The sequence below is a fragment of the Pseudorasbora parva genome, chromosome 3, assembly GCF_024679245.1.
Source record: "Pseudorasbora parva isolate DD20220531a chromosome 3, ASM2467924v1, whole genome shotgun sequence".
Lineage (NCBI taxonomy): Eukaryota > Metazoa > Chordata > Actinopteri > Cypriniformes > Gobionidae > Pseudorasbora > Pseudorasbora parva.
Genome location: NC_090174.1, coordinates 42,183,309 through 42,206,924, shown reverse-complemented (window position 1 = coordinate 42,206,924; position 23,616 = coordinate 42,183,309). Strand labels below are relative to the sequence as shown.

The 23,616-nt window shown below is 37.8% G+C and overlaps 5 protein-coding genes across 11 annotated transcripts in view; 4 read left to right on the top strand and 1 right to left on the bottom strand.

The window, feature by feature from the left end:
* The first annotated feature begins 526 nt into the window (after positions 1–526).
* On the top strand, positions 527–3,923 carry cyb561a3a (cytochrome b561 family, member A3a). Of its 7 annotated transcripts, none has more exons than XM_067440186.1 (7): positions 527–585; positions 1,046–1,144; positions 1,382–1,578; positions 1,802–2,010; positions 2,807–2,961; positions 3,242–3,413; positions 3,579–3,923. In XM_067440186.1, the coding sequence occupies exons 3-7, from the start codon at positions 1,392–1,394 to the stop codon at positions 3,600–3,602; spliced, it is 747 nt and encodes a 248-aa protein (XP_067296287.1). In that variant the 5' UTR covers positions 527–585; positions 1,046–1,144; positions 1,382–1,391; the 3' UTR covers positions 3,603–3,923. The 7 variants fall into 7 exon arrangements, with proteins under 7 accessions (XP_067296287.1, XP_067296289.1, XP_067296285.1 ...); XM_067440188.1 differs by having other exon boundaries at positions 536–595; XM_067440184.1 differs by having other exon boundaries at positions 536–773.
* Positions 3,924–4,592: 669 nt separating this feature from the next.
* Positions 4,593–4,904, top strand: zgc:153409 (uncharacterized protein LOC767650 homolog). The gene has a single exon (XM_067439826.1). The coding sequence runs from the start codon at positions 4,593–4,595 to the stop codon at positions 4,902–4,904; it is 312 nt and encodes a 103-aa protein (XP_067295927.1).
* A 2,410-nt stretch (positions 4,905–7,314) lies between these two features.
* Positions 7,315–8,723, top strand: histh1l1 (histone H1 like1). The gene has a single exon (XM_067438932.1). The coding sequence runs from the start codon at positions 7,383–7,385 to the stop codon at positions 7,983–7,985; it is 603 nt and encodes a 200-aa protein (XP_067295033.1). The 5' UTR covers positions 7,315–7,382; the 3' UTR covers positions 7,986–8,723.
* An 847-nt stretch (positions 8,724–9,570) lies between these two features.
* On the bottom strand, positions 9,571–11,094 carry drd7 (dopamine receptor D7). Its single transcript, XM_067438931.1, has one exon. It carries the CDS (start codon positions 10,915–10,917, stop codon positions 9,571–9,573), a length of 1,347 nt encoding a protein of 448 aa, XP_067295032.1. The 5' UTR covers positions 10,918–11,094.
* A 1,251-nt stretch (positions 11,095–12,345) lies between these two features.
* loxl2b (lysyl oxidase-like 2b) overlaps positions 12,346–23,616 on the top strand; it is a 38,913-nt gene continuing 27,642 nt past the window's right edge. The window contains exons 1-3 of the mRNA XM_067438930.1: positions 12,346–12,496; positions 15,109–15,478; positions 17,535–17,710. Of these exons, the coding sequence (XP_067295031.1) occupies positions 15,139–15,478; positions 17,535–17,710 (516 nt within the window). The 5' untranslated portion in view covers positions 12,346–12,496; positions 15,109–15,138. The remainder of the gene's footprint in view (positions 12,497–15,108; positions 15,479–17,534; positions 17,711–23,616) is intronic.

The following is a 23,616-nucleotide window of genomic DNA, read 5'->3' as shown; positions in this document are numbered from 1 at the left end:
AATAAAAATAATGATTTTTTTTTATTGCTGTTGTTAAAGTGTCCTATTTTAATCAGGAAAAACACCACCAATATTTTTTCCTCATTGAAATCATATTGCAAACCCTTATAGAGAGTTAAATGTAAACTGTGTTTCAGCTGCTCGCCACCAGAGGTCACTTGAAGCCTCTGGAAGGATTACTCAAAATTCATCTTTAGTGGTGAATAAAGAGCGCATGACCCAAGTTTCAAGCCACAGAAGTGCAAAGAAAAACACACTTTATCCTAAATGATCTGCATTCTGTTAATCAGTCTTAAAGCTTAATGTAATGGTTTTGGGGAAATGAGCTTCATTTCCTTTTAAAGACAGATCTCATAAATTTGGAAACATTTTGTACGTTATTTGTATTGCTTTTTTTCTACTTGCAGTGTTGCATACGACTTGTATGTCAGTATTTTGTTGATTAATAATCAATCAAACCTTAAGAGTAAACGTGCGTATTCGCATTTTATTGCGAAATATGTCGTGTTCACTACACTTCCCATGCACCCTTGAAGTAAAACAGGAAATGCCGTGTTGGGTTCTGCCGTTTTCCATCGTGAGCTTGTTCGTTAAAGTTTGTATAAGCCTACGCTTTTTTCCTCTCCTGTGTCGCATCTGATAAAATCATATTATCGTACGTTAACAATTAATCCTGTTATTTGTATATGCAATATGTAAATAAATGTGCGCGTGTAGCTCGTCTGTTTTCAAGAGTCCTCATACTGGCATTACGTCACAACCAAAAACAACCTGTAAGACACAAACTACAATGTAAAATTACAAAAGAAAAGTAAGCTCCATTAGTCTATCCAATAATTCGACAGGCCTTTTACACCGAAATGTTTTTAGAATAAACTTTTTTTTTTTTTTTACATTATTTAATTGCATCATGGAAGTAGTTTGAACCGCTGTACAGAAATGAGTGACATAATTTCCATTTCAACCGTACTATTGTAGTTTGTCCCTTTTTGCTGTTCCTCATTTATTCTATTGTTGTTTTTTTCACCATCTGGTCTGTTGGCAGACGAAATCGAAAACCATGATGGGGAATTATGGAAAGAAGAACTGAAATCAACAAAAACCCATCACGAGGTTGTTTGATATTTGTGAACTACAGATAAAGGTACTACACATTCAGATGTGCTGCACTGCTAAAACATCCTTGTAGGTACCTTGATTGTTTTTGAAGATCACTGCATTGTTATTTGAGTTTGAGACATCGCGTTTTTATAAGGCAAGTTGAAATGTTATGACATAGGCTACTTACTATTGTTGTTGTTTGTCTTTGTGAACAACTCTATATTCAGTATACATTTAATACATTGTGTATAAAATTAATCTGCATTCTCTATCTCTGCAGCCCTCACAAGATGAGAGGAATTGTTGCTTTTTACGTTACCTATCTGCTGTGCCTGGTGTTGGGGATTGCCTGTGTGGTATTAGTAGCTCACTGGAATTACACCTACCGAGGTGGTTTTGCATGGGACGGCTCAGCCAAGCACTTCAACTGGCACCCAGTCTTCATGGTCACTGGAATGGTGGTTCTTTATGGGAATGGTATGTTTGATTGGATATTATTGGTGGATATTAGCTTTTGTGTCCTGCTACTGTAGCTGTAATATGATTACACATGACATTGCACAAGCAAAATATTCTGCTGTATGCGGTAGAAAATTTGTGGTCATTTTGGTATATTGTATGTGAAATATAATTTTAGGTATAGGAAAAAAAATATATGACTTTTTTTCTTTTTATTAATGTCCTTTTCTCTTGTAACCAGCGGCTGTAGTGTACCGTATCCCTCTGACATGGGGTCACAATAAGCTCCCGTGGAAGCTGTTACATGCTGGGCTTTTGCTCCTTTCTCTTATTCTGTCTGTTATCGGGCTTTGTGCTGTGTTCGACTTCCACAACACAAACCACTTGCCCAACCTCTATTCCCTCCATAGCTGGGTGGGGATTTGTACCACTGCACTTTTCACTGCACAGGTGCGTATCGTGTTGACAATGTACATGTACAGTGTGGTAGCATATCTTCATTTGTTGTTGTAAACAAAAAGTTAAAAAGTGGATAAAACAATGAACTTAATTTTCTTTCAAACAATTTTGATACAGATAATGTAGCCTATTTTATATATAGGCTACATGAAGGACCGTGGAAGCGTGTTTCTAACATGAAACAAAAAATGTAAAAGATAACGGCGACCTTACTTTATTTCTCACACTATGAGTTAATAACTCAAAATTCTGACTTTTTCTCAGATACAAAGTCAGAATTGTGAGGAAAAGGTCACAATTACCTTTTTATATTTATTCTGTGACAAGTTAAAGGAACATTTTCCAACTCCCCTAGATGATAATATAATTGCGCCGCTGCACCCATGTTACAGCAAAAGTTCCTTGATTATTACGCAGGAATGAGTGTAGTTCCTAGGCATATCGGCCTAAAAAACCACAACTTTTAATTTCCTATCGATCTTAGTACACGATGTAACTACAGAAGAGTCAAGTTTTAAATAGGAAAAAATTGAAATTCTTTGATAATTTTTTAGCGAGATCCTAACAGTCTAATCAGATTCAATGATATATGCTAAGCTATGCTAAAAGTTATACTGCCATATCAGGAGATCGGCTGACTCAATTTGAAAAAGGTAAATTTAAATGTTTAACTCATTTGGGGAGTTGAAAAATGAGCCTATTTTTAAACAAGGTGGAGTGTTCCTTTAAATGTAACAATCTACCTACAGGAATTTCAAAAAATGTCCTTTTCTCTATTTTTCCCCAGTGGGTCATGGGTTTTACCGCGTTCCTCTTACCTTGCACCCCAATGGCTGCACGTGCTCTTATAAAGCCAACTCATGTGTGGATGGGAGGAATTATCTTGGTACTGAGTATTGTATCTTGCATATCAGGGATCAACGAAAAGCTAATTTTTGCACTGTAAGTGACATGTATATGTTATTGTGGGTGAAGACATTTAGGATACAGTATATGGTACATTTATACAGTATATTTACCTTTGTATATGGTACATTTATACAGTATATTTACCTTTGTATACAGTATATGGCTACTATTGTTAGAAAAATTCTCATGGAGCGTTTGTGCTGTTTTATTAGGTGGGTCTGATCATTATGGATGTGGTAAAAGAGAACTTGTAGAACTCAATAGTCAGTGTGATGCCATAGCAAATGCGTCTTTCGATTGGTTCTTTCCTCAGAAAAGCAAGCCCCAATGGGACGCAGCCTTATTCTGCATTACCACCAGAGGCAATAGCTGCAAATTCTTTGGGAGTCATCATTGTAGCGTTTGGATTGGTTGTTTTGAAAATCTTGTCCAATCAGATATGGCAGCGTCCTGAGCCAGGCTATGATGATGAGGGAGTTTACAGGGTAAGAGACAAAGGATTGTATGATGGCTTTGCTAATATTGTGCTAAGTAAAAGTAATCATTTTGCCTTAGTACAAACCTCTATATTCATAAATTAATACAAAAGTAATCAAATGAGTGATTTTCTGACAGAAGTATTTTATATTGTTTCTTTCTCTAATTTTCAGCCACTGGCGTATGATGGAAACTGATGAAATAAGTATTGATTGTCATTCTGAGTGATAAAGCAGACTGATCCTCAGTAAATAAAAGTCTCTGAAAACTTCAACCATTGTTCTTTGTAATCCTCCTAATTATACCGAGCATTCCTGGGAAGACATTTCAAATATCCTCTTTATTTCTTTTTGCTTAGATTTTATTGTGCTGTTGCTGCTGTTTGAAATTGTGTATTGCATAAGGCAAAACAGAAATAATCACTTCTGATTGTGTGTTGTAAACTTGTGCTAATTTATTATTTGAAAAAAAAAAACTCTGTGTGTATAATAAATGATTAAAATAATTTTGTGAAACAACATTGTTTTTGTCAGTAAAGGAAAACCAGATGAAGGAATTTCCTCTTTGTTTGTTAAACCCAAACCGGTTCAAACCGGATGAGAAGGGCATTCAAACCAGGGACAAACCACCACACGTCATCATCAGCGAATAACCAATAGAAACCTTTAAAATCTTGGACCAATCAAAGCGTTAGGCAGAGGTGTTTAAAATTTACATATTTCAGTAAAAATCCAATCGATTGTGTTTTACAGTTTGAAATATACGCACTAAAACACAAATGCAATGAAGATCCGTCGGAAATAAGGTCCCAAAAGGAATGTAATTATAGTATTCAGAAAAAAACTAACAAACAACATATTGCATTGATTAAAGATACGGAGGTCTATAATTATTACTGAAATATCGCTAATACCACGACATAAATCATAGCGCGCTTGATACGTTTATTTGTTATAGCCTACATTCTCTTACGTTCCATGATCTGCAATCAAAGAAAAGAAACTGAATCTCAATAGACCATTTCCCTTCTTGTTTTGTACATTTGCATTGTTACATGAGCCCCGCCCGCTGTTGCGTAGTGGCAATCATGGTTTCAACAAGGTCCGCTTTAAAGATACTTGTCATTCTTCCCGTGCACTCCCACCCAGATCATTTCATTCGTGCTCTGACATTTCAGTTCGTTAAACATGTCTGGTCGTGGAAAAGGCGGAAAGGGACTTGGGAAAGGTGGTGCAAAACGTCACCGGAAAGTTCTGAGAGACAACATTCAAGGAATCACAAAGCCAGCTATTCGCCGCCTGGCGCGTCGCGGGGGTGTGAAGCGTATTTCTGGCCTGATCTATGAAGAAACGCGTGGTGTACTGAAAGTGTTTCTTGAAAATGTTATTCGCGACGCTGTAACCTACACCGAACATGCTAAGCGCAAGACTGTGACTGCTATGGACGTAGTGTACGCTCTGAAGCGTCAAGGCCGTACTCTGTATGGCTTTGGCGGTTAAGTTTTACCCGGACTGGATTTAAAAAAAAAGGCTCTTTTAAGAGCCGCCCAAACATTCTATCAAAAGAGCAAACTAATCTGCCTCGATGTATTTTTCTCTCTCTTTTTAAAGTTCCCCGTAACACATTGTCTTGTCTAAATTAGTTTGATATTGTGTTCATAATTTAAAATGAAACCAAAAAAAAAGATGGTTAGCATTTATTATAGGCTACTTATTTTAACATCCTACACATAACTAATTTCATTAGTTAATGTGGACAGAAAGGTGAAGATTTTTTTAATATAGGCTACGAAGGCCTACTCTTAAATGTAGGCTACATAAACTACCAACTATAACTTATAGTGTAAAAGTTTGATTTGAATAAATAAATAATGTTTAAATGTGTGCATGAAAATAAGCCGTGCCTTATTTTTTCTATTGCTTTCATAAAACATAAATCATATTAAAAACATTAAGGATAATTTAAAACGTAAATTAACCACAAAAAAAGATTTTCAAACCACAAGATTGTCACAAAAGTGTCATAAGTGTCAAGCACATATTCTGTGCTGATTGGTAGGTGATACGTTAGATTCCATCGTCCCAAGACTGCACATGCGCAGCTTCCATAGCGGGTGGTTATTTTAGTTGCATAGCTACGTTTTGTAATGTTCATTGCCATGTCAAGTGGGAGAATGGCACTTAATAATGTTGCTTAGTAGGCTAAAATAACATTAAATTTTCAATTCTAACAACAAACTCAATCAGGCACAACATTTCTGGCCTGTATTTTAATTAAGAAATGGCCTAAGGTAGGCTATAAGATGTCTGCTAAATTGTGAATATAGCCATGGCTTATAAGTAGTTGTCCGGCACAACACAGCGGAGTTACTTTGTTTACGAACGATACCACATAATAGAATTAAGAATACAACATTTTCATAAAGCATAGGCTAGCTACCTTTTGTTGCATAGGCTATGCATAGGCTAAAACAATTGTCTGTTGTCTAGCCTAGAAATTGCATTTATTTAAGACAATTATTATGAACACAAATTTTCACTAAAACATAAGCACATTTTCAATGAGCAAATTCATTAAATTTCTTTCTTCCGCAAGCAGACAGAAAGCTCACACAAATAACCGCTGCCTAGGCTAAGCCATTATATCTGATTTATTCTGCATCGACCAATCAGCATCCAGGGCTGGAAGTGACTAGCCTTCCTAAAACAATATCTGTTTTAGGTTTAAAAATAAATAAATAACAATAAACTGTTGATTAAAGTGTAAATTGTCATAGAAATGTGCTTTTGGTGCCTTAATTGATGTTTAATAGTATTACTGATTAGTGATTAATGAACTGTAGCCTTGTATCTATGCTAGCTAGCTTTCGGTGAGGCTATATCAGATGTCAGCCATAATGTTTAATAGCCTACTAAATTCAAATTTCATTTAAAATAGAGAGTGGTTTTGTCACACACATTTATGAAATATTCGATACATTTCTGAGACAGAAAAAAAAATAGTTTACAGTCAATCAACATCGCAGTTTGCAGTGCAGGAACCCTGCTATGAAGCAACGTGTTGAAAATCCTCGAGATAGCCTATACTAAGTGGTGAAGTGACCTATTTATAACGACTAAATATAATTAGAATAATAGTTAAGTATTTCGTATTATTGATATACGTACTTAAATGTTGAAAAATGTAATAAATACATCAGTTCAACGTTATACACCAGATTGCTTCCTCCTGTTGTCGACCACCTCGACTACACTTTCCCTTTAGACAATATACCTCGTCTACTCCCGTTTTTATTAATGACGGACAACGTCTTTAAATGCGTGTAAAGTAAGTAAACTTGCTTATATATTAGTTGCTTGATCATGTACTGGTTGTACAGATATGATTATTAATAGATCGTTGTTGAAAGAATCTCCGAGAGATTAGGGGAGGTTGAAATGGCGACAGCGCTGATCTGTGTTACCTCCACTAAAGAAAACCACTTCGTTTTTTTATTCCATGAGTATTTTCAGTCTAAAACCACCCTAAATGTGTACATTAGGGTCTTCTTTATGCAAAATATATATCATTTTATTTGTGGGTTTCGAATTTTAATATATAATCCACAAAAGAACAGAGGAAGTGCGATATTTACAGCTGAGACTCGCACTAAATTTGGACGCGTTTTTATTTTTGTACAATAAACCGACCGGTCTTTTGCACAAAACTCGAGCTGTCCTTAAAGAAGAAGGACTCAGCTATCCGGACGTGGTTTAAAGTCTACAATCCACCACTCTTTATCGCGGAAAACCTTCTGTTTTTCAAGACCAGAAAACACATCTACAAACGACTCCGTGCTGTTGAGAGCGTCGGTTGAGGCAGTTGAGTCTATATGGTTCTCATCTCCCGTTTAAATCCCGCCCTCAGCTGTTGGATGTAAACATTGTTTGTTTGACAGCTCTGTATAACGATACATCGGCTCTAAGTTTACTGAAACTATGACAGAAACTGCTCCTGCTCCCGCGGCTGCTCCGGCCAAAGCCCCCAAGAAGAAGGCGGCAAAGGCGAAAAAACCTGGAGCAAGCGTGTCAGACCTTATCGTGAAGGCGGTTGCCGCTTCCAACGAGCGCAAAGGAGTTTCCCTGGCGGCTCTAAAGAAGGCTTTGGCAGGTGGTGGATATGACGTTGAGAAAAACAACTCTCGCGTCAAAATTGCTTTGAAATCTCTGGTGAAAAAGGGGGCGCTTGTTCAAACTAAAGGCACCGGGGCATCCGGATCTTTCAAGGTGAGCAAGAAACCAGCCGCCAAGAAACCCGTCAAGAAAGTTGTGGCGAAACCGAAGAAACCAGCCGCGAAGAAGGCGGCGGCCAAGGCGGCGAAGCCCAAGAAGGCTGCAGTGAAGAAACCTGCCCCGAAGAAGTCTCCTAAGAAAGTGAAGAAACCGGCAGCGCCCAAAAAAGCCACCAAAAGCCCGAAGAAAGTGAAGAAACCGGCTGTGAAGAAAGTTGCAAAGAGTCCTAAGAAGGTCAAAGCAGTGAAGCCAAAAGCCGCAAAGCCCAAGGCTGCCAAAGCGAAGAAGACAGCAGCCAAGAAAAAGTAGACTGACAAACTTCCATCCATAAACCAAAGGCTCTTGTAAGAGCCACCCCATCTTCACAGAAGTGCAAATGTTCCTGATGCATGTAAGAAGGCTAGTGCCTTTTTAATAGACTGAGAAAATGCTTTTTAGGTGGGATGTGAGTAACGCTGTTTTGAGAGCTGTCTTCTTGTAACGTTAGAGTCTTACTGCTTTTAAAATGTCACCAGCGCGAGCGAGCAGCACGATCGATGCTCTGAAAGACTTTTATCAAGATCGGTTTGTATTAACATGACAGTCTCTACCTCTGTACCTTGATACACAATAAGCCGATTACTTGGTGTAGATTTTCAACCCTTTAGAGATTATACAGAAGAGTCCGCTGGTTGGAAAGTGTCCAAAATGTGCATACATTAACAGTTTGTTCAAAGTTCGTGTGCGCGCGTGTGTGTACGCGCGTATGTGACTAAAAAGATGAGTGTGTTTTTATCACTGATTTATGTCATATTTATATTTTGTATTGGGTTATACGATACTTTCCTGTAAATACAGCAATACAGAATAAACACTTAATTTATTCATAGGCTAGTTAAGCGATGGTTTGTTGAAAGTTGTCAAATGCAAAATACATTCCATCAGTGAAATTACTTGTTTGTTTGTTTGTTTTTACAATTGTTCCTAGCATTTATTCATAACCTTATATTTTGCCAAAAACCTGTTTTAGTATAAAACTCATAATAAAAAACAAATATGACAGAACGATATGGTGCTCATTGGTCTTATTTATCTGCTCAATTAAATGTACATTATTTTTGTTTGATTGATTGTATGCTTTTCTTTAAGGAGCATTTATATTTATTAACAGACATATATATATATATATATATATATATATATATATATATATATATATATATATATATATATATATATATATATATATATATATATATATATAATTATTATTATTATTAATTAAATTATTTAATTTTGTACAAATTTGGGGATTAGGTTAAACTATATGAATGAATAGAAAAGTGAATATTTTTGTAATGTTTTGAAAAAAAAAAAATTAATGGTCCTGCGTAGTGGAAAAATGTATAAACGTTAGTCCATCAAATGATGAGGTAAACAAAACCAGAATATATTTTTTTTTAATTAAATAAAAGATGGAGTATGCTTATCAAACTGCAGGACAAAAACGTCCATAAAGCATTTAATGTAAACAATCCTTTTACATCCATATCTTTTAAGTTAAATTTTTCCATTGATCTTATATGCCATGCACAAACACACAAACAATTGGATTTTTTCTTTAAGAGCGGATATAGAGGACATTTCAGTCATGGTTATTCAATTTCAGCAAAGTGAACACAAGTCATATGATTAATATTTCTTCCATTTAGTAAAAAGTTTGGGCATTTTCAAGTAGAAATAACAGCTGACTGTATTATGAGCTTATGTCTCATAGTGAGTGACCTTTTGAAAGATTCATGAGCAGTGTAATGCAGAAACAGTAATCATAATCTAAGTTAATTCAATTAGTCATAGTCTCACTCAGTTTGTCTAATATAAAAATAATTACTTTCAAAGTACACCTTAACACAGATCACAGTATTCCAGAGATAGGAGATTCGCCTTCATTATTAACCACATGTCCAAGAGACACTAAATCCTCCGCTTTTGTAAATGGTATGATTTTATCTAAAGACAATTCTGTTTCTCCTTGATCTAGCATAGGAGGCCTTTCCCCATATATAAAGTTACATTCAGTCTCATAAGGGACTTCAGCCATCTGTGACACTGTATCAAAGCACATGTCTTTGTCACTTCCCTCCCTGACAGTGTGCGGATGCAGACAGGGGTGACCGAAGAGGTGAACTTCTCGAAGGTTCGTGGAGTCCCGATGATACGACACCAGCTCGTTGCTGAAGTCAACCGTTTGAACCGTATTCCGAGAGCACATCTTCCCACATCCCAAGAGACTGGAGAACGCTTTGCGGAATTCCGCATTAAAGGCATAAACTATGGGATTCAAGGTAGAGTTCGCCCAGCCACACCACACAAACACGTCAAAGGTTGTCTTATTGACACATGGGATCTGCCCGGCATTGTGGAGGCCAGGGTCACAAAATGGCACTATGCAGTTGAGAATGAAGAAAGGGAGCCAGCAGCAGACAAACACACCCATGATCATCGACAGAGTTTTCAGGACTTTGGTTTCCCTCCTAAATGAGCTTTTTAACTTCTCTTCAGGAGCTTTATTGCAGCTTTGGCAGGATTGAACATGTTTAATGGTGCACTCTTGCATTGATATCCTTCGGATCTGCCTTTGCGCTATGAGGAAGATGCGTGTGTAAGTGACAATCATTATAGAGACAGGGATGTAGAAGCTGATTAGAGATGAAGTGATGGCGTAAGTGCGGTTTAAACTGGCATCACATTTTTCAGCCATTTCTCCCATGTCTTCTTTATGGCCGGTAGTCTTATGCCAACTTAGCTGCACAGGAATGAATGAGATCAGAACAGAGAGAGTCCATGCCAATCCAATCATGACAAATGCCACACTTCTTGTCATTTTCTGCTCATAGCTCAATGGGATAGCAATAGCCCAGTAACGATCCACACTTATGATGCACAGGTTAAGAATGGAGGCAGTGGAGCACATGATGTCAAAGGCTATCCATACTTCACAGAAACTGCCGAATGGCCAGAAACCCACAATCTCAGCAGCTGCCTTCCATGGCATCACAAGAGTGGCAACTAAGAGATCTGAGACAGCCAAAGACACTACAAACACGTACGCCACTTTGGAGCGCAGATGACGGAACCGTACCACTGCTGTGCACACCAGAGCATTCCCTAAAAATGTGGAGAGCACAAAAATAAAAAGCAGACAAGCAGTAGTGGTGCGAGTTATTAGCTCTGAGACATAACCTTCAGTCTGGTTTACCATCTTCCGGGATGTCCCTATTACACTGGCTGTAACCTGAAAAATGTCTTTTGATCAAGCATCCATCCTTCGGGGAACATTTGCCGATAGTTTAATATCCAAAGACTTCAGGAATTTATCCATTATTGAGAGAGTTGCTTGTAATAATTGAAAATTTCTGAAATAACCTTCCCTCCTCCTTTCAACCAGAGAAGTGAGTGAGAATACAGTGCAGAGGGTGAGACTAATGATCTTGGAAGTAGGACTAGGGGGAGGAGCCTAAGAAAATACTGGAGAGAATGTGACTCATGTCATATAAATAATGGGATAAGTAGCCTATTATTTATTTATTTTGATATGTTTTATGTTTTCAATTAGGTATAGGCTCTATAGAAATAATTAGAATGCTTATTATTAAAGAAATAAAGCAACATAAGTGGAAATTGATGTTTCTAAGAACACAGCTGCTGTCTGATAATGAAGTAGCCTATAATTAGCGTTTATATGGATTCATTTACAATTCTGTTCCCGTAAGTGCACTATTATCCACCAGATGGCAGTATACGTACAATAATGTCCCACAGTATAGGCTACGTACAATAATGTCCTGCCAGAAGAGGTCCTAGTGATGGCAGGTCCGAGAAAAACTGCGAAACGATTCCTTCAAACAGTTCATGTAAAAGAACCAAAAGAACCAGGATTCAACTTCATTTCGTAATCGCGTCGTCACGTGGTCTCTCACATGACACAGTGGAACATTGCATATCTACAAATAATTTGCATTTGCATAGTTCACAATTTATTTAGCCCATTTACTGAAAAAGAGTCGTTTATTTTAAACCAGTAGGCCTACGTGTTTAGTATACGGGTCAAATCAAGTTATAGCCATATTTTTATTAGTTCAATTGCTGTAGCCTATTCAGATACTAGCCTCTTTCCATTCTGCTACATTAGGCTACCTTTTATATAGCCTTCCAGAAATATTAATATGTGTTTACAAGGAAGACAATCATTTGCCATATGGATAGGCTGCTATGCTATGCCGAATACAGTTACGAGAACTGCTCGGACCGATTCAGTCTGATTCGTGAACGACTATCACCAGTCTGGTTTTGTGAACCGGTTCAACTGATGATTCGTCGAAAAGATTTTGCGTGTCTGGCTACCGATGTTTGTCTTTGGAATACTCACCACAATCACTCAACCAACAAACTATGACCAATTTAGGGAAGTTTTGTTTTCCTCCCCTAATCAAATAAACTCCCGAACAGTCAGCTAAAGTGTCGTGCAATAGGAATATTTAATAGGACATAATTATATATATTTTTGGTTAAAAACAACCGGCTTCTTTTGGCACGTACATAGTCTGTTTCCTCAAAAATGCTAGTTATGTGCTCTTTAAATGGAGGTCCACGATGAGGTCACCAGCTCACAGTGGTGGGCGTGAGGGGGCAGTTCAACAAGGCGTAACTTTTTTCGACTTTCCTGAAAGTGCAGCAGGAGATCATCCAGTGAAAGTTTAGGGGATGTGCAACAACTGAGCGAAGCAGAGATTCACATTTTGGAGGAGCATTCTACTGTGAAATTTGCACTCGCAGCAAAAGTAAGCTATAGTAAATGCATCTACGTTGTTTTATTAAGTTGTATTTTATAGTCTCGTTTTTTTCTTCTTTCAATGAAAAAGCATGAGAGAGTTGTGAATATTTCTTTTGACATATCTGTTACTTGACATTCTGATTTACTGTACAGCACGTCTCAGATATAAGAGAAAATACATAATGCTTCTACGTATGACATAATGCTTGAGTCATTGAAAAATTAATTGCAAGCACAAGCATTTTATTTTTATGAAAGTTTTGCCATGTGCTTTTGTGACTGCTTTGGATCAAATTGTTTATATTATTAATTATAATATGCTAAAATGTTCTGTGCCTTACCTTTGGTTCAGACAGAACACTGGGTTATTGTGCTCGGATAGTATTACACAGAACTGTGACCCTTTGACTTGTGAACCCTTATATCCGGGTCTGAATCCTATTCATGGTGGTCAAGGGACTTGCTGTCTGGAAGTGCAGAATACCAATAGACAAAAAACGGTCTTTTGGACAGGAATGTGAGTCGCTTCCAAAGCTGTTCAAGGCACAAAGCTATAGCTAGGTTTTGTCCATACGAACAAAACATGTCACTCATACATTTCTGAATGTACAAACTATCTGTACTAAGAGGTGGGATTTTCAGAGATTCACATTAGACCAAGCACATCTTTAAAGAAATGCGATGTTAGGCTGCTGTAGCCTGCAGCAGAGGGTGGAAATGTTGTCTAATTCATTTTGAAGATACATTGTTTTAATCATGACAGATATGTTTGCAGGATTTGTGTGCACATTTAGTTTTAGTTTAGGTCACATGCTTCACCATTTTGATGTATTTTAGACAATAAAATTGTGTGTGTGTGTGTGTGTGTGCGTGTGTGTGTGTGTGTGTGTGTGTGTGTGTGTGTGTGTGTGGTTTATGAGGACACAAATTTGTATAACTACATGGGTATTACACTGGTATTACACTATAAATGTGGTTTATGTCCTCATAATTCAAATGGCCTTAAAAACATACTAGATGATGTTTTTTTGAGAAAGTAAAAATGCAGAATGTTTCCTGTGATGGGTAGGTTTAGGGTCAGGGGCAGTGTAAAGGGATAGAAAATACGGTTTGTACAGTATAAAAACCATTACGCCTATGGAGAGTCCCTGTAAACCACATAGACCAACATGTGTGTGTGTGTGTGTGACCTGGTAATCCCTACGTTATGGGGACAAAATGTCCCCACAAAGATGGCAATATCCGAAATCCTTGTCCTTGTGGGGACATTTTTAGGTCCACATGAGGAAAACATCTTATAAATCACACAGAAGGAGTTTTTTTGAGAAAGTAAAAATGCAGAATGTTTCCTGTGATGGGTAGGTTTAGGGACAGGGGCAGTGTAGGGGGATAGGATGTACAGTTTGTACAGTATGAAATCCATTACGCCTTAGGAAAGTCCCCATAAAACATGGAAACACGACATGCGTGTGTGTGTGTGTGTGAGAGAGAGAAAGTGAGTGGAAGTCTTTAAAAATGCTTTTGCAGAAGTCTCTTTTATCTTGGAGTGGCAATCTTAAGGGAACTCTTTGAAGCAGGTTACAAATTGTTTTTTTCTTGCCTTTGAAAAAAAAACCAGCGTACTCACCAGAAAGTATACTGGGAACCGAGAAGGCCTGAAGACTTGCCCTTTTAATCACATTATATTTGCACTAAGAATGTAATTTTAATACCGGTGTCTGAGAACCAGGGTGTATTTAGCATTTTTTCTTCTTTTAATTTTAACCCTTAATTTTTATAGTTAAATTATATTATCATCACATTAATTTGAGTAAACTGAACTGAAAAAAAGAAAAAAAGAACAGCATTACATGTTTGTGCAAAACCAGCATTATTTGAGAATGACATTTTGTATAATTTTTTTTTTTGTATACAAAATACTTGACAATGTCAAAAAAAGAAGCTTTTTTGATGTAAGATGTAAAAATCATGTTTATTATTAAATTTACGTCCTAACATTTATTTGTTTAGAACGGTAGGGTTTCAAAAACCCGATAATTATGTTTATTTTGAATGCCAGATTTTCAATGTGGACTTTTGTACTTTATGTCTATAACATATCTTTTTAAGGGATTAAAACAGTTACCTCATCTACTCATGCTTGCCATATTTCCATCAGCACATTCTCTTGTGTCACTGAAAGAGAATATCTAACATCCTAATCAAAGTGTTTAAACATCTGTAAAACTGTTATGCACAATTAAACTGTATTTTCTGTTAAGAACATTACTATTTTCCATGATATTCAAAGTGAATTTTATATTTTTTCTGCTTAGGTCATGGGCAATATAGATGAATAGTGTGCCACAGTGGGGTCTAAATAAGCCTCTGTGTTCTCATTATTGCTCTCTTTGATGTGGGCCGGTTTTGTGATGAACGAGAATTCACATGCTATTCTCCCTCAGCTCTTTGATAAATATTCTTTGATTTAAAAAGTACAGATAAATGGATGGCTTGAAATCTTTAAAATGCATGAATTATGTCTGTTATCATCAAACATGTCTTTCTGTGCTGTCTTTTACATAATAGTAATAACAAAAAAATCCATCTTTCTTCACATTCACTTTTGCTTTTTTACAGGCCATAAAAACCATCTGAGCCTCTATCATTATGCTGGCCCTCTGGTCTGTATCGTTTGTACTATTGTGTGCGTGGAGTCAAAGTTACGCACAGTATGAACACTTGGGTTACCCTCCAGGCTACCAGGACCCTTCTCAGGATCTTTACACTGCTCCAGAGCTTCCTGCAGATACGCCCAGGATACAGCTACGTCTGGCAGGAGAGAAACGAAAGCACAATGAAGGGCGCATTGAGGTCTTTTATGAAGGCGAATGGGGCACTGTGTGTGATGATGATTTCACCATTCATGCAGCCCAAGTTGTATGCAGAGAACTGGGGTATTTTGAAGCAGTCTCCTGGTCTCCATCATCTAAATATGGGAAGGGAGAAGGTAAGCTTGTTGTGTTCAGAATGTCTTTAAAGGGTTAGTTCATCCAAAGATGAAAATTCTGTCATTAAAGTGCTTCTTCAGCGCTGGGAAGATTAATCAGTATTTTAACTGGGTCATTAATGTAGTAGAAATGTGAAATTATTTTTGAATTTGGTATTCTAGACTAAGAAAAGACAGAAAATGTATTTTTGTCTCATGGGGATGAAAGACAACAATTCCCAGAATGCTTTCCTGCCCTATAAGGCCACTCTCAAAGCCACCGCTACTGGATCACTGATCACTTTTCCCACCGCGTTCATTTACATAAAATCAGTTCAGTTAGAGAACAGACACTACAATTAAAAACTGAACGTGTCTGTTCAATATAATGTGATTTAGCTACTGAGCGAGTGTCACAGCACCAACACTGCAGGAGTCCGATTACATTCATCGTGATGAATGAGCTTTCCTGATGAGAGCTGAGGTAAGCGCGACCGTGCTCGCGTCATACATCCACAGCGCATGTTCAGTCTGGTGCGTTTTTCAGTTCATGCCTTTGGAATCTTCAGGGTTTCTAGTGATACAAAGCCATATGCTAATCTGTGAAGTAACCCTTTAATTACTTACCCTCATGCCATTCCAGATCCGTAAGACCTCTGTTTGTTTTCGGAACACAAAAATAAAATATTTTACCTAAAAATCCGATGGTTCAGAAAGGTCTCCATTGACAGTAATGTAATTTTCTCTCTCAAGACCCATAACGTCGCTAAAATCCATCTCACTACAGTTGCTCTACAATAATTTTATGAAGCGAGGAGAATAGTTGTGTGTTAAAAATGAAATAACGACTTATAGTGATGGGCCGATTTCAAAACACGCTTTTACAAAGTTTCGTAGCTTTATGAATTAGTATATTGATTTATGATTATTCGGATCATTTGTTAAATCGCCAAACTGTTGAAATCACGTGACTTTGGCGATCTGAACTGCTGATTCATTAAGTTCAGAGGCTTAGTGAAGCTGTGTTTTTAAATCGGCCCATCACTATATAAGTCGTTATTTAATTTTTTTAGCTCACAAAAACTATCCTCATCACTTCATACACTTATTGTTGAGAGAGGAAATGACATAACTGTCAAGGGAGGCCTTTCAGAGCCATCGGATTTGAACAAAAATATCTTAATTTGTGTTCCAAGGATGAACAAAGGTTTTACTGGTGTCGAACGGTAATGAGTAATCCATTACAGAATTTTAATTTTTGGGTGAACTAACCCTTTAATATAATCTGATGCATTTGTCTCAATTGTCACAGAAAATAGTACAGTACAGTATAACAATGTAATATATAATATAAATATAATATGTGAATGCCAGTTTACATTCTGTATTGTTAAAGGGTTACTTCAGCGATTAGCATATGGCTTTGTATCAGTAGAAACCCAGGAGTATATTCAAATGATTGTGCGGAGCAAAGTGAGTGTTTCAACTTCTCAAATTAATTTCTATGAAAGTTAATCTTCCAAAGGCATGAACTGAAAACTTGCCAGACTGAACATGCGCTGTGAATCTATGCCGCGGTCGCGTTTACCTCAGCTCTCATCACGTGCTCATTCATGAGGGTGTAATCTGACTCCTGCAGCGTTTGTGCTGAGACTCTCTGAGTGGCTAAATCATATTATATTGTACACAACTTCAGTTTTTAATTGTAGTGTCTGTTCTCTAACTGAACTGATTTTATGAAAATGAACGCGGTCACGGTGGGAAAGTGAAAGTGATACAGTAATCCAGTAGCGGTGGCTTTGAGAGTGGCCTCGTAGGGCAGCGAAGCATTCTGGGAATTGTTGTCTTTCATCCCCATGAGACAAAAATAAATTTTCTGTCTTTTCTCAGTCTAGAAAGCACCAAATTAAAAAATAATTTCACATTTCTACTACATTAATGACCCAGTTTAAACACATACTCATCTTCCCAGCGCTGAAATACCCCTTTAAATGTAATCATTCAATAATATTCTTTCATGGAGAACTGATGACTAGTCAGAATAAACTCTACATGTATTGACTTCTTGTGCTTTTAGGCCGTATCTGGTTTGACAATGTCCACTGCACGGGAAAGGAGAAGAGTTTGGCTCAGTGTGAGTCTAACGGCATAGGTGTGTCTGATTGCAAGCATACTGAGGATGTCGGGGTGGTTTGCAGTGACAAGAGAATTCCAGGATTTAAGTTTGTTAACACCCTGACCAACAACATTAATGTAAGTAATTTCAATACAGATAAGTTACAAAAGTTACAAAAAGTTAAAGTTTTAGACAAAGTTACTGTCTAAAAATATTCATTGGTGTCATGCCCATTTTAAGCCAGATGGATTCTGAATGCAACTTCCAAAAGACAAAAATAAATGTTTGGTTATGTTTGATTTTTTAAAAAAAGATTAGTCCCCAAAAAAGTGATCACATTTTAGTGAATTTAGCCATTTTGAAGACAAATATGTAATTAATATGTGGTTTGTGCAGAAGCAATAAGTTTTTGTGTGCATGTGGTTGGGGAAATCTTTCCAAATTTTTTATTTACTGACTAGCCGAACTGCATAGGAAAGATGTTGCATACACAAACACAGGGATAAGCTGCATTTTAGCCTTGTCCACTGCTGATAGAGTTCAATAAAAAAAAATTCTGCGTTGATCAAACTAGCCTTGTCCAGTGCTGATATAGTTCAATTAATGAATAGTATATGTGGAAGATCTAAATCGATGCACTTATTTTCTTAACATTTTTCCTCTGCCGGCGTTAAAAAAAAAAAAGCAAGCCACCGCCAGCATTTTTGAATCCTGGCTCCGCCCTCATACGTACTTCTGCTCAATTTTTTTTTTTCCTTCAGTACTTTGTCTGGGATTGTGGTATATTCTCTGGTTTTCTCAGATCAAACCGGTCCAATTAGCGAACAGAGGGAGTGGCTGAGAACGATCATATTGTTGTTGTGCGCTACAGTTTATGGTTTGAGATGACACAGTGGGGCAAAAAAGTATTTAGTCAGCAACCAATTGTGCAAGTTCTCCCATTTAAAAAGATGAGAGATGCCTGTAATTTTCGTCACAGGTACACTTAAACTATGAGAGACAGAATGAGAAAAAAAAATCCAGAAATTCACATTGTCTGATTTTTAAAGAATTTATTTGCAAAATAAAATGCAGATCTCCTCTAGAGCAGTGATGTTTTGCTGCTGCCGCTGGGCAACACGGATTTTGAACTCCCTCTAAAGATTTTCTATGGGGTTGAGATCTGGAGACTGGCTAGGCCACTCCAGGACTCCAGTACTCCTTCTTTGCCGGGCGTTGTGTTTAGGATCATTATCATGCTGATTAACCAGCCACGGTTCATCTTCAATGCCCTTGCTGATGGAAGGAGGTTATTACTCAAAATCTCACGATGCATGGCTCCATTTCAACACAGACCTGCCCTGAGCGAGCTGTCGTAGTCCGCCATTGTTGATACGCTGGAGCAGAATGACGTCTAAGCGATTGTGGTGTTCTGTTCTTAGGTGTAATAATGAACACAGCAGTCATTTTTATGTTGCTAAATCCGAACCGCTGAAGACGCAGTGGCTGAGTTTTGTTTTCGAAAGGAATATTCCCTCCGATCAATGTCAATGCTTTCATGTTTGCGCAAATCATTTGCACAAACATGAAAGCTTTATAAACATACACAGCTTTATAAACGAGGGTCAGTATAAAGCAGGTTTTGCTAAGAAGCTTCTCCTGAAAAAAGGATCGGTACCAATTATTCATGTTCCTGCTGCACCTCCAGAAGAAGTGAGTGTAATGTTTTATTAACTTTTGCAAATTTCTTGCACTCTTCACGTTGAATGCGGCTAAAGTTTACAGGAAAAGTTACATTACGGCATGCTTTCTATCTATAACGTTCTCAATATAATTCATAATCCCACTTTATAATGAACAACACGTTATGGTTATTGTGTTATTACAAACTGTGTACACTGGTTAAGTTAACGTGATAACACAACATTACTGATTAAGAAGTAATGTAAAAAAATTAATAGTTTTGTAACAGTTATTACACTACATAGATAGCGTTACGCATCACTGACAAGCCGACATTTACAGAAAAAAAGTTTTTCATGCCCATTAGCTGTAACATCAATCTGTCAAGGAACTAATATATACATCAGTAAAAACATTGCATCCTTTGCTAACTTTACCCTGCCAGTACTTACAAGATAGATCAAAGTGACATTACATTAACCAACCATTCAGAAATTATGTTTGAGCCTTAATTGTCAAACTTCGTTGGGGCCGTCATCTTGTTTTTATACGGTTGCACAGATGTTTCCTCAGAGACTCCTGTTGACATTCTCCAAAATATTCCCTCAACTGTTGTCAAGGCAACACTTCACGTCTGTTATGTAAAACCGCTCCACAGAACAGAGGGGCGGGGTGAGCGAAGCTCATTATCATTTAAAGTCATATACACTGAAAGGCTGAAAAAAAATTAGTGTTTTCTTACAATACTAATGAGAATTTTAAATTAAAGTATATTAGAAAGTTTTCATTTAGACACTAAAGAATCATATTAACTTGTACAAACATGGAATTATATGACCCCTTTAAGCAGGGGGACACATCTGGCATTGCAGGATTTGAGTCCCTGGCGTAGTGTGTTGCTGATGGTCGCCTTTGTTACTTTGGTCCCAGCTCTCTGCAGGTCATTTACTAGGATCCACTGTGTGGTTCTGGGATTTTTGCTCACCGTTCTTGTGATCATTTTGACGGGGTGAGATCTTGCGTGGAGTCCCAGATCCAGGGAGATTTTCTGTGTTCTTGTATGTCTTTTATTTTCTAATTATTGCTCTTCACACCAAGCTGCTTACCTACTGCAGATTCAGTCTTTCAGCCTGGTGCAGGTCTACAATTTTGTTTCTGGTGTCATATGACAGCTCTTTGGTCTTGGCCATAGTGGAGTTTGGAGTCTGACTGTTTGAGGTTGTGGACATGTGTCTTTTATACTGATAACAAGTTCAAACAGGTGTCATTGATACAGGTAACGAGTGAAGGACAGAGGAGCCTCTTAAAGAAGAAGTTACAGGTCTGTGAGAGCCAAAAATCATGTTTTTTTTTGTAGGTGACCAACTACTTATTTTCCACCATAATGTGCAAATAAATTCTTTAAAATCAGACAATGTGTTCTATTTGCGTTCTATTTTTATCAACACTTGAATGTGGGTAAGTTAAAAAAGCAACATTTTTGTGACAAAGTGTTGTCAAAGACTGCTTCTATCATTTGTTTCTGCTTCTTTTTCACCTTTTCGTCTTTTATCCAGAGATTCTTTCAGAAGATGCGTAATAGCACCCCATACCATATAAAAGTGAAACCATTGATTGCTGGAAAATTCTGTCAATGGCGGAGAAGCATTGTATCATTAATTACGGAAAATTCCATCAGTAGTGGGTAAAGAGTTAATATTCCGCCGTTAATAAATTATGTTTTCAATTCTGTTGATAATTCAAAAGTATATTTGTGTTGCATTGGCAGCTGAGTTCAGTTTCAAGGGACCAGGTGCAGGTTGTTGCTGTGGCCCCCTGTAAAATTGCATTCCAGGCTTGGGAAACTAAGTGTATAACGCCTCTGAAACTATTGTTGCTTTTTTTTTTCTTTTGATCACTTTTCCGATCGCTCAATACATTCTTTTCCATTTATTTTTCCACCCAGAGCTAAGTGGCTTGGTGCTAGCAATATGGCAATGGAATGTTCAAACTCTTTATTGACACATTTTTTATGCTACCCATATGTATGCTACTCGGCTTAGTCTAAATTCATTTCTGTGTCCAGTTAGAGTAATAACAGGATTTGTCCCCATCCTCTCTCTTTCTGCACAAAAGCTCTGAGCAGAGCAGAAAGAATGCATTAAGCAATCAAAGAAATATTTCATTACGGGCACTCTTGTAAACAAAGGGAAGTGTAATTTGAGCCTTATGATGAAACACAGACTCTAGAAGATGTGACAAATAAGATTTTGGAAACTCTGATTGTGATTCTCAGTGTAAAGCCAAATGGAAAGCTAATCTTAACAGTCAGAATTCACCACCACTATAATTTACAATAATAAAATATATGAATATATATGCAATTTTCAAAAAGATTCTTAGGTTTCTGAATTTCAAAGTATTGTTGCTTTTTCTAAAGGAACATGGAATATATGAGTCAAGCAAGGGCTAGGGGGAAGTCTAGACATCTTAGATCAGCTTCTATTTGGTAGTCTCCAGCTGAGAAATCTGGCAAGAAAGCCAGAGTCAGCTTTTCCATCTACTGATAGCCTGCACGGGCTCAACATTAAGGCAGTTAAATCACAGGGAGGTTTACCATAATGCTGGCCACATTCAAGTCATCTGGGAATGTTCATAGGCAATCCGCTGCAGCCATCCTTGGGTTAAAATGGGAAACATTATGTAATGTAAGTGTGGTCTAGAGATGGCATATGTGGAGGAGAGGCCAAGACTCCGAAACAAGATGCAAACAGACCTTGGGGAGAAAATGTGAACACCACATTTTCCAGGTAGTTACATGGAATAACAGTTGTCATAAAAAAGGTCATATTTTTGGCCCTTATCCACTTTATCATATGCATTGATCTAATTACTTCTTAGGGTGCGTTCACACTTGTAGTTCGGTTCGTTTGGTTCGTTTGGTCCGGACCAAAAAACAAAAACAAACATAATAGTCCTGGTCCGCTTAGCGTTCACACAGGCATTTTTAACAGCGAACCTAAAGTTACCGAACCAAAGGCATAGGGAGACGGTAACAACCTGATTGGTCGGCTTATATGACGTAGGAGCTTGTTTACCGAACATTCAAAACAATGCTGTGTGCGGATTACACGCACGGGCATTTTATGCGTGTACATATGGCATTATTTTTTACCAGAGAACTCATGAAGAGCTCATGAAATGTTCACAACATTCAAAACAACGCTGTGTGCTGGATTAAACACGATCATTTTATGCGTGTACATGTGGCATTATTTTTACCCGCTGAGAACTCATGAAGAGCTCATAAAATGTTCAAAACGTTCAAAACAGCAGCAGGATTTCCTCCGTTGTGCAGAACAGAGACGGGCGACTCTTATGCAAAAGAGACGGCCGTTCTGTTGTCTGTACCTGCTAATAATGGGCAACACAGGAACTTTGATGAGAAGAGCCAGGTATGCTTTTTGTGCGTTTTTTCTAGCATTTTCGAAACATGCTCATTTTCGAGCATTTCTAGCATTTTCGAAACATGCTCTCTTATGCAAAAGAGACGGCCGTTCTGTTGTCTGTACCTGCTAATAATGGGCAACACAGGAACTTTGATGAGAAGAGCCAGGTATGCTTTTTGTGCGTTTTTTCTAGCATTTTCGAAACATGCTCATCTGACCAAGAATAGGCACTTCCTCGTTGCTCTACGTTTGCCTCTAACGTTAAAGTTACTTATTTTGGATACACCGATCTTTCCGCGTCGTCAAATCAGCTGCATTATGCGTGGCATCTTGACATTACGTCCGGTTTTTGGTCCGTTTACATGCCTTTGGTCCGTGTTGCGTTCATATATCAATCGAACCGCACCAGAGTTTGTTTGGAAGCGGACCGAGACCCATCTTTTTAGCGGTCTCGGTCCGCTTGTTTGGTGCACACCAGGGTTCGGATGGCAGCGTTCACATATGTTCAAATGAACCGTACTAACCGAGCAACCCGCACCAGGGTTCGTTTTAATCGAACCAAACATGACAAGTGTGAACGCACCCTTAGGGTGCTTTCACATCTCTAGTTCGGTTCATTTGGTCCGAACCAAGGGCAAACAATTATACATTGTTGCATTTTTCAGATTTTTTGGTTCCTTTTCACACCACACTGATTGCTTTGGTCCGAACCAGTTGAAACGAACCAACATCCACATCCAGGCACGTGACAACATCCACATCACTCATTGGCCATGGCGTATTTCCTAAACTGCTTTTCGATTGGTCAGAATTTACGTGTGGGAAAATTCCAACAGAAGAGGCAAAGCCAGCAAACTATAATAACACTATGGAGACGACTGCGCGGGCCAGTTTTGTCCCTGGCCATAATCTACTACACGGTGTGTATTTACCACAGTATGCAAACAAAACAT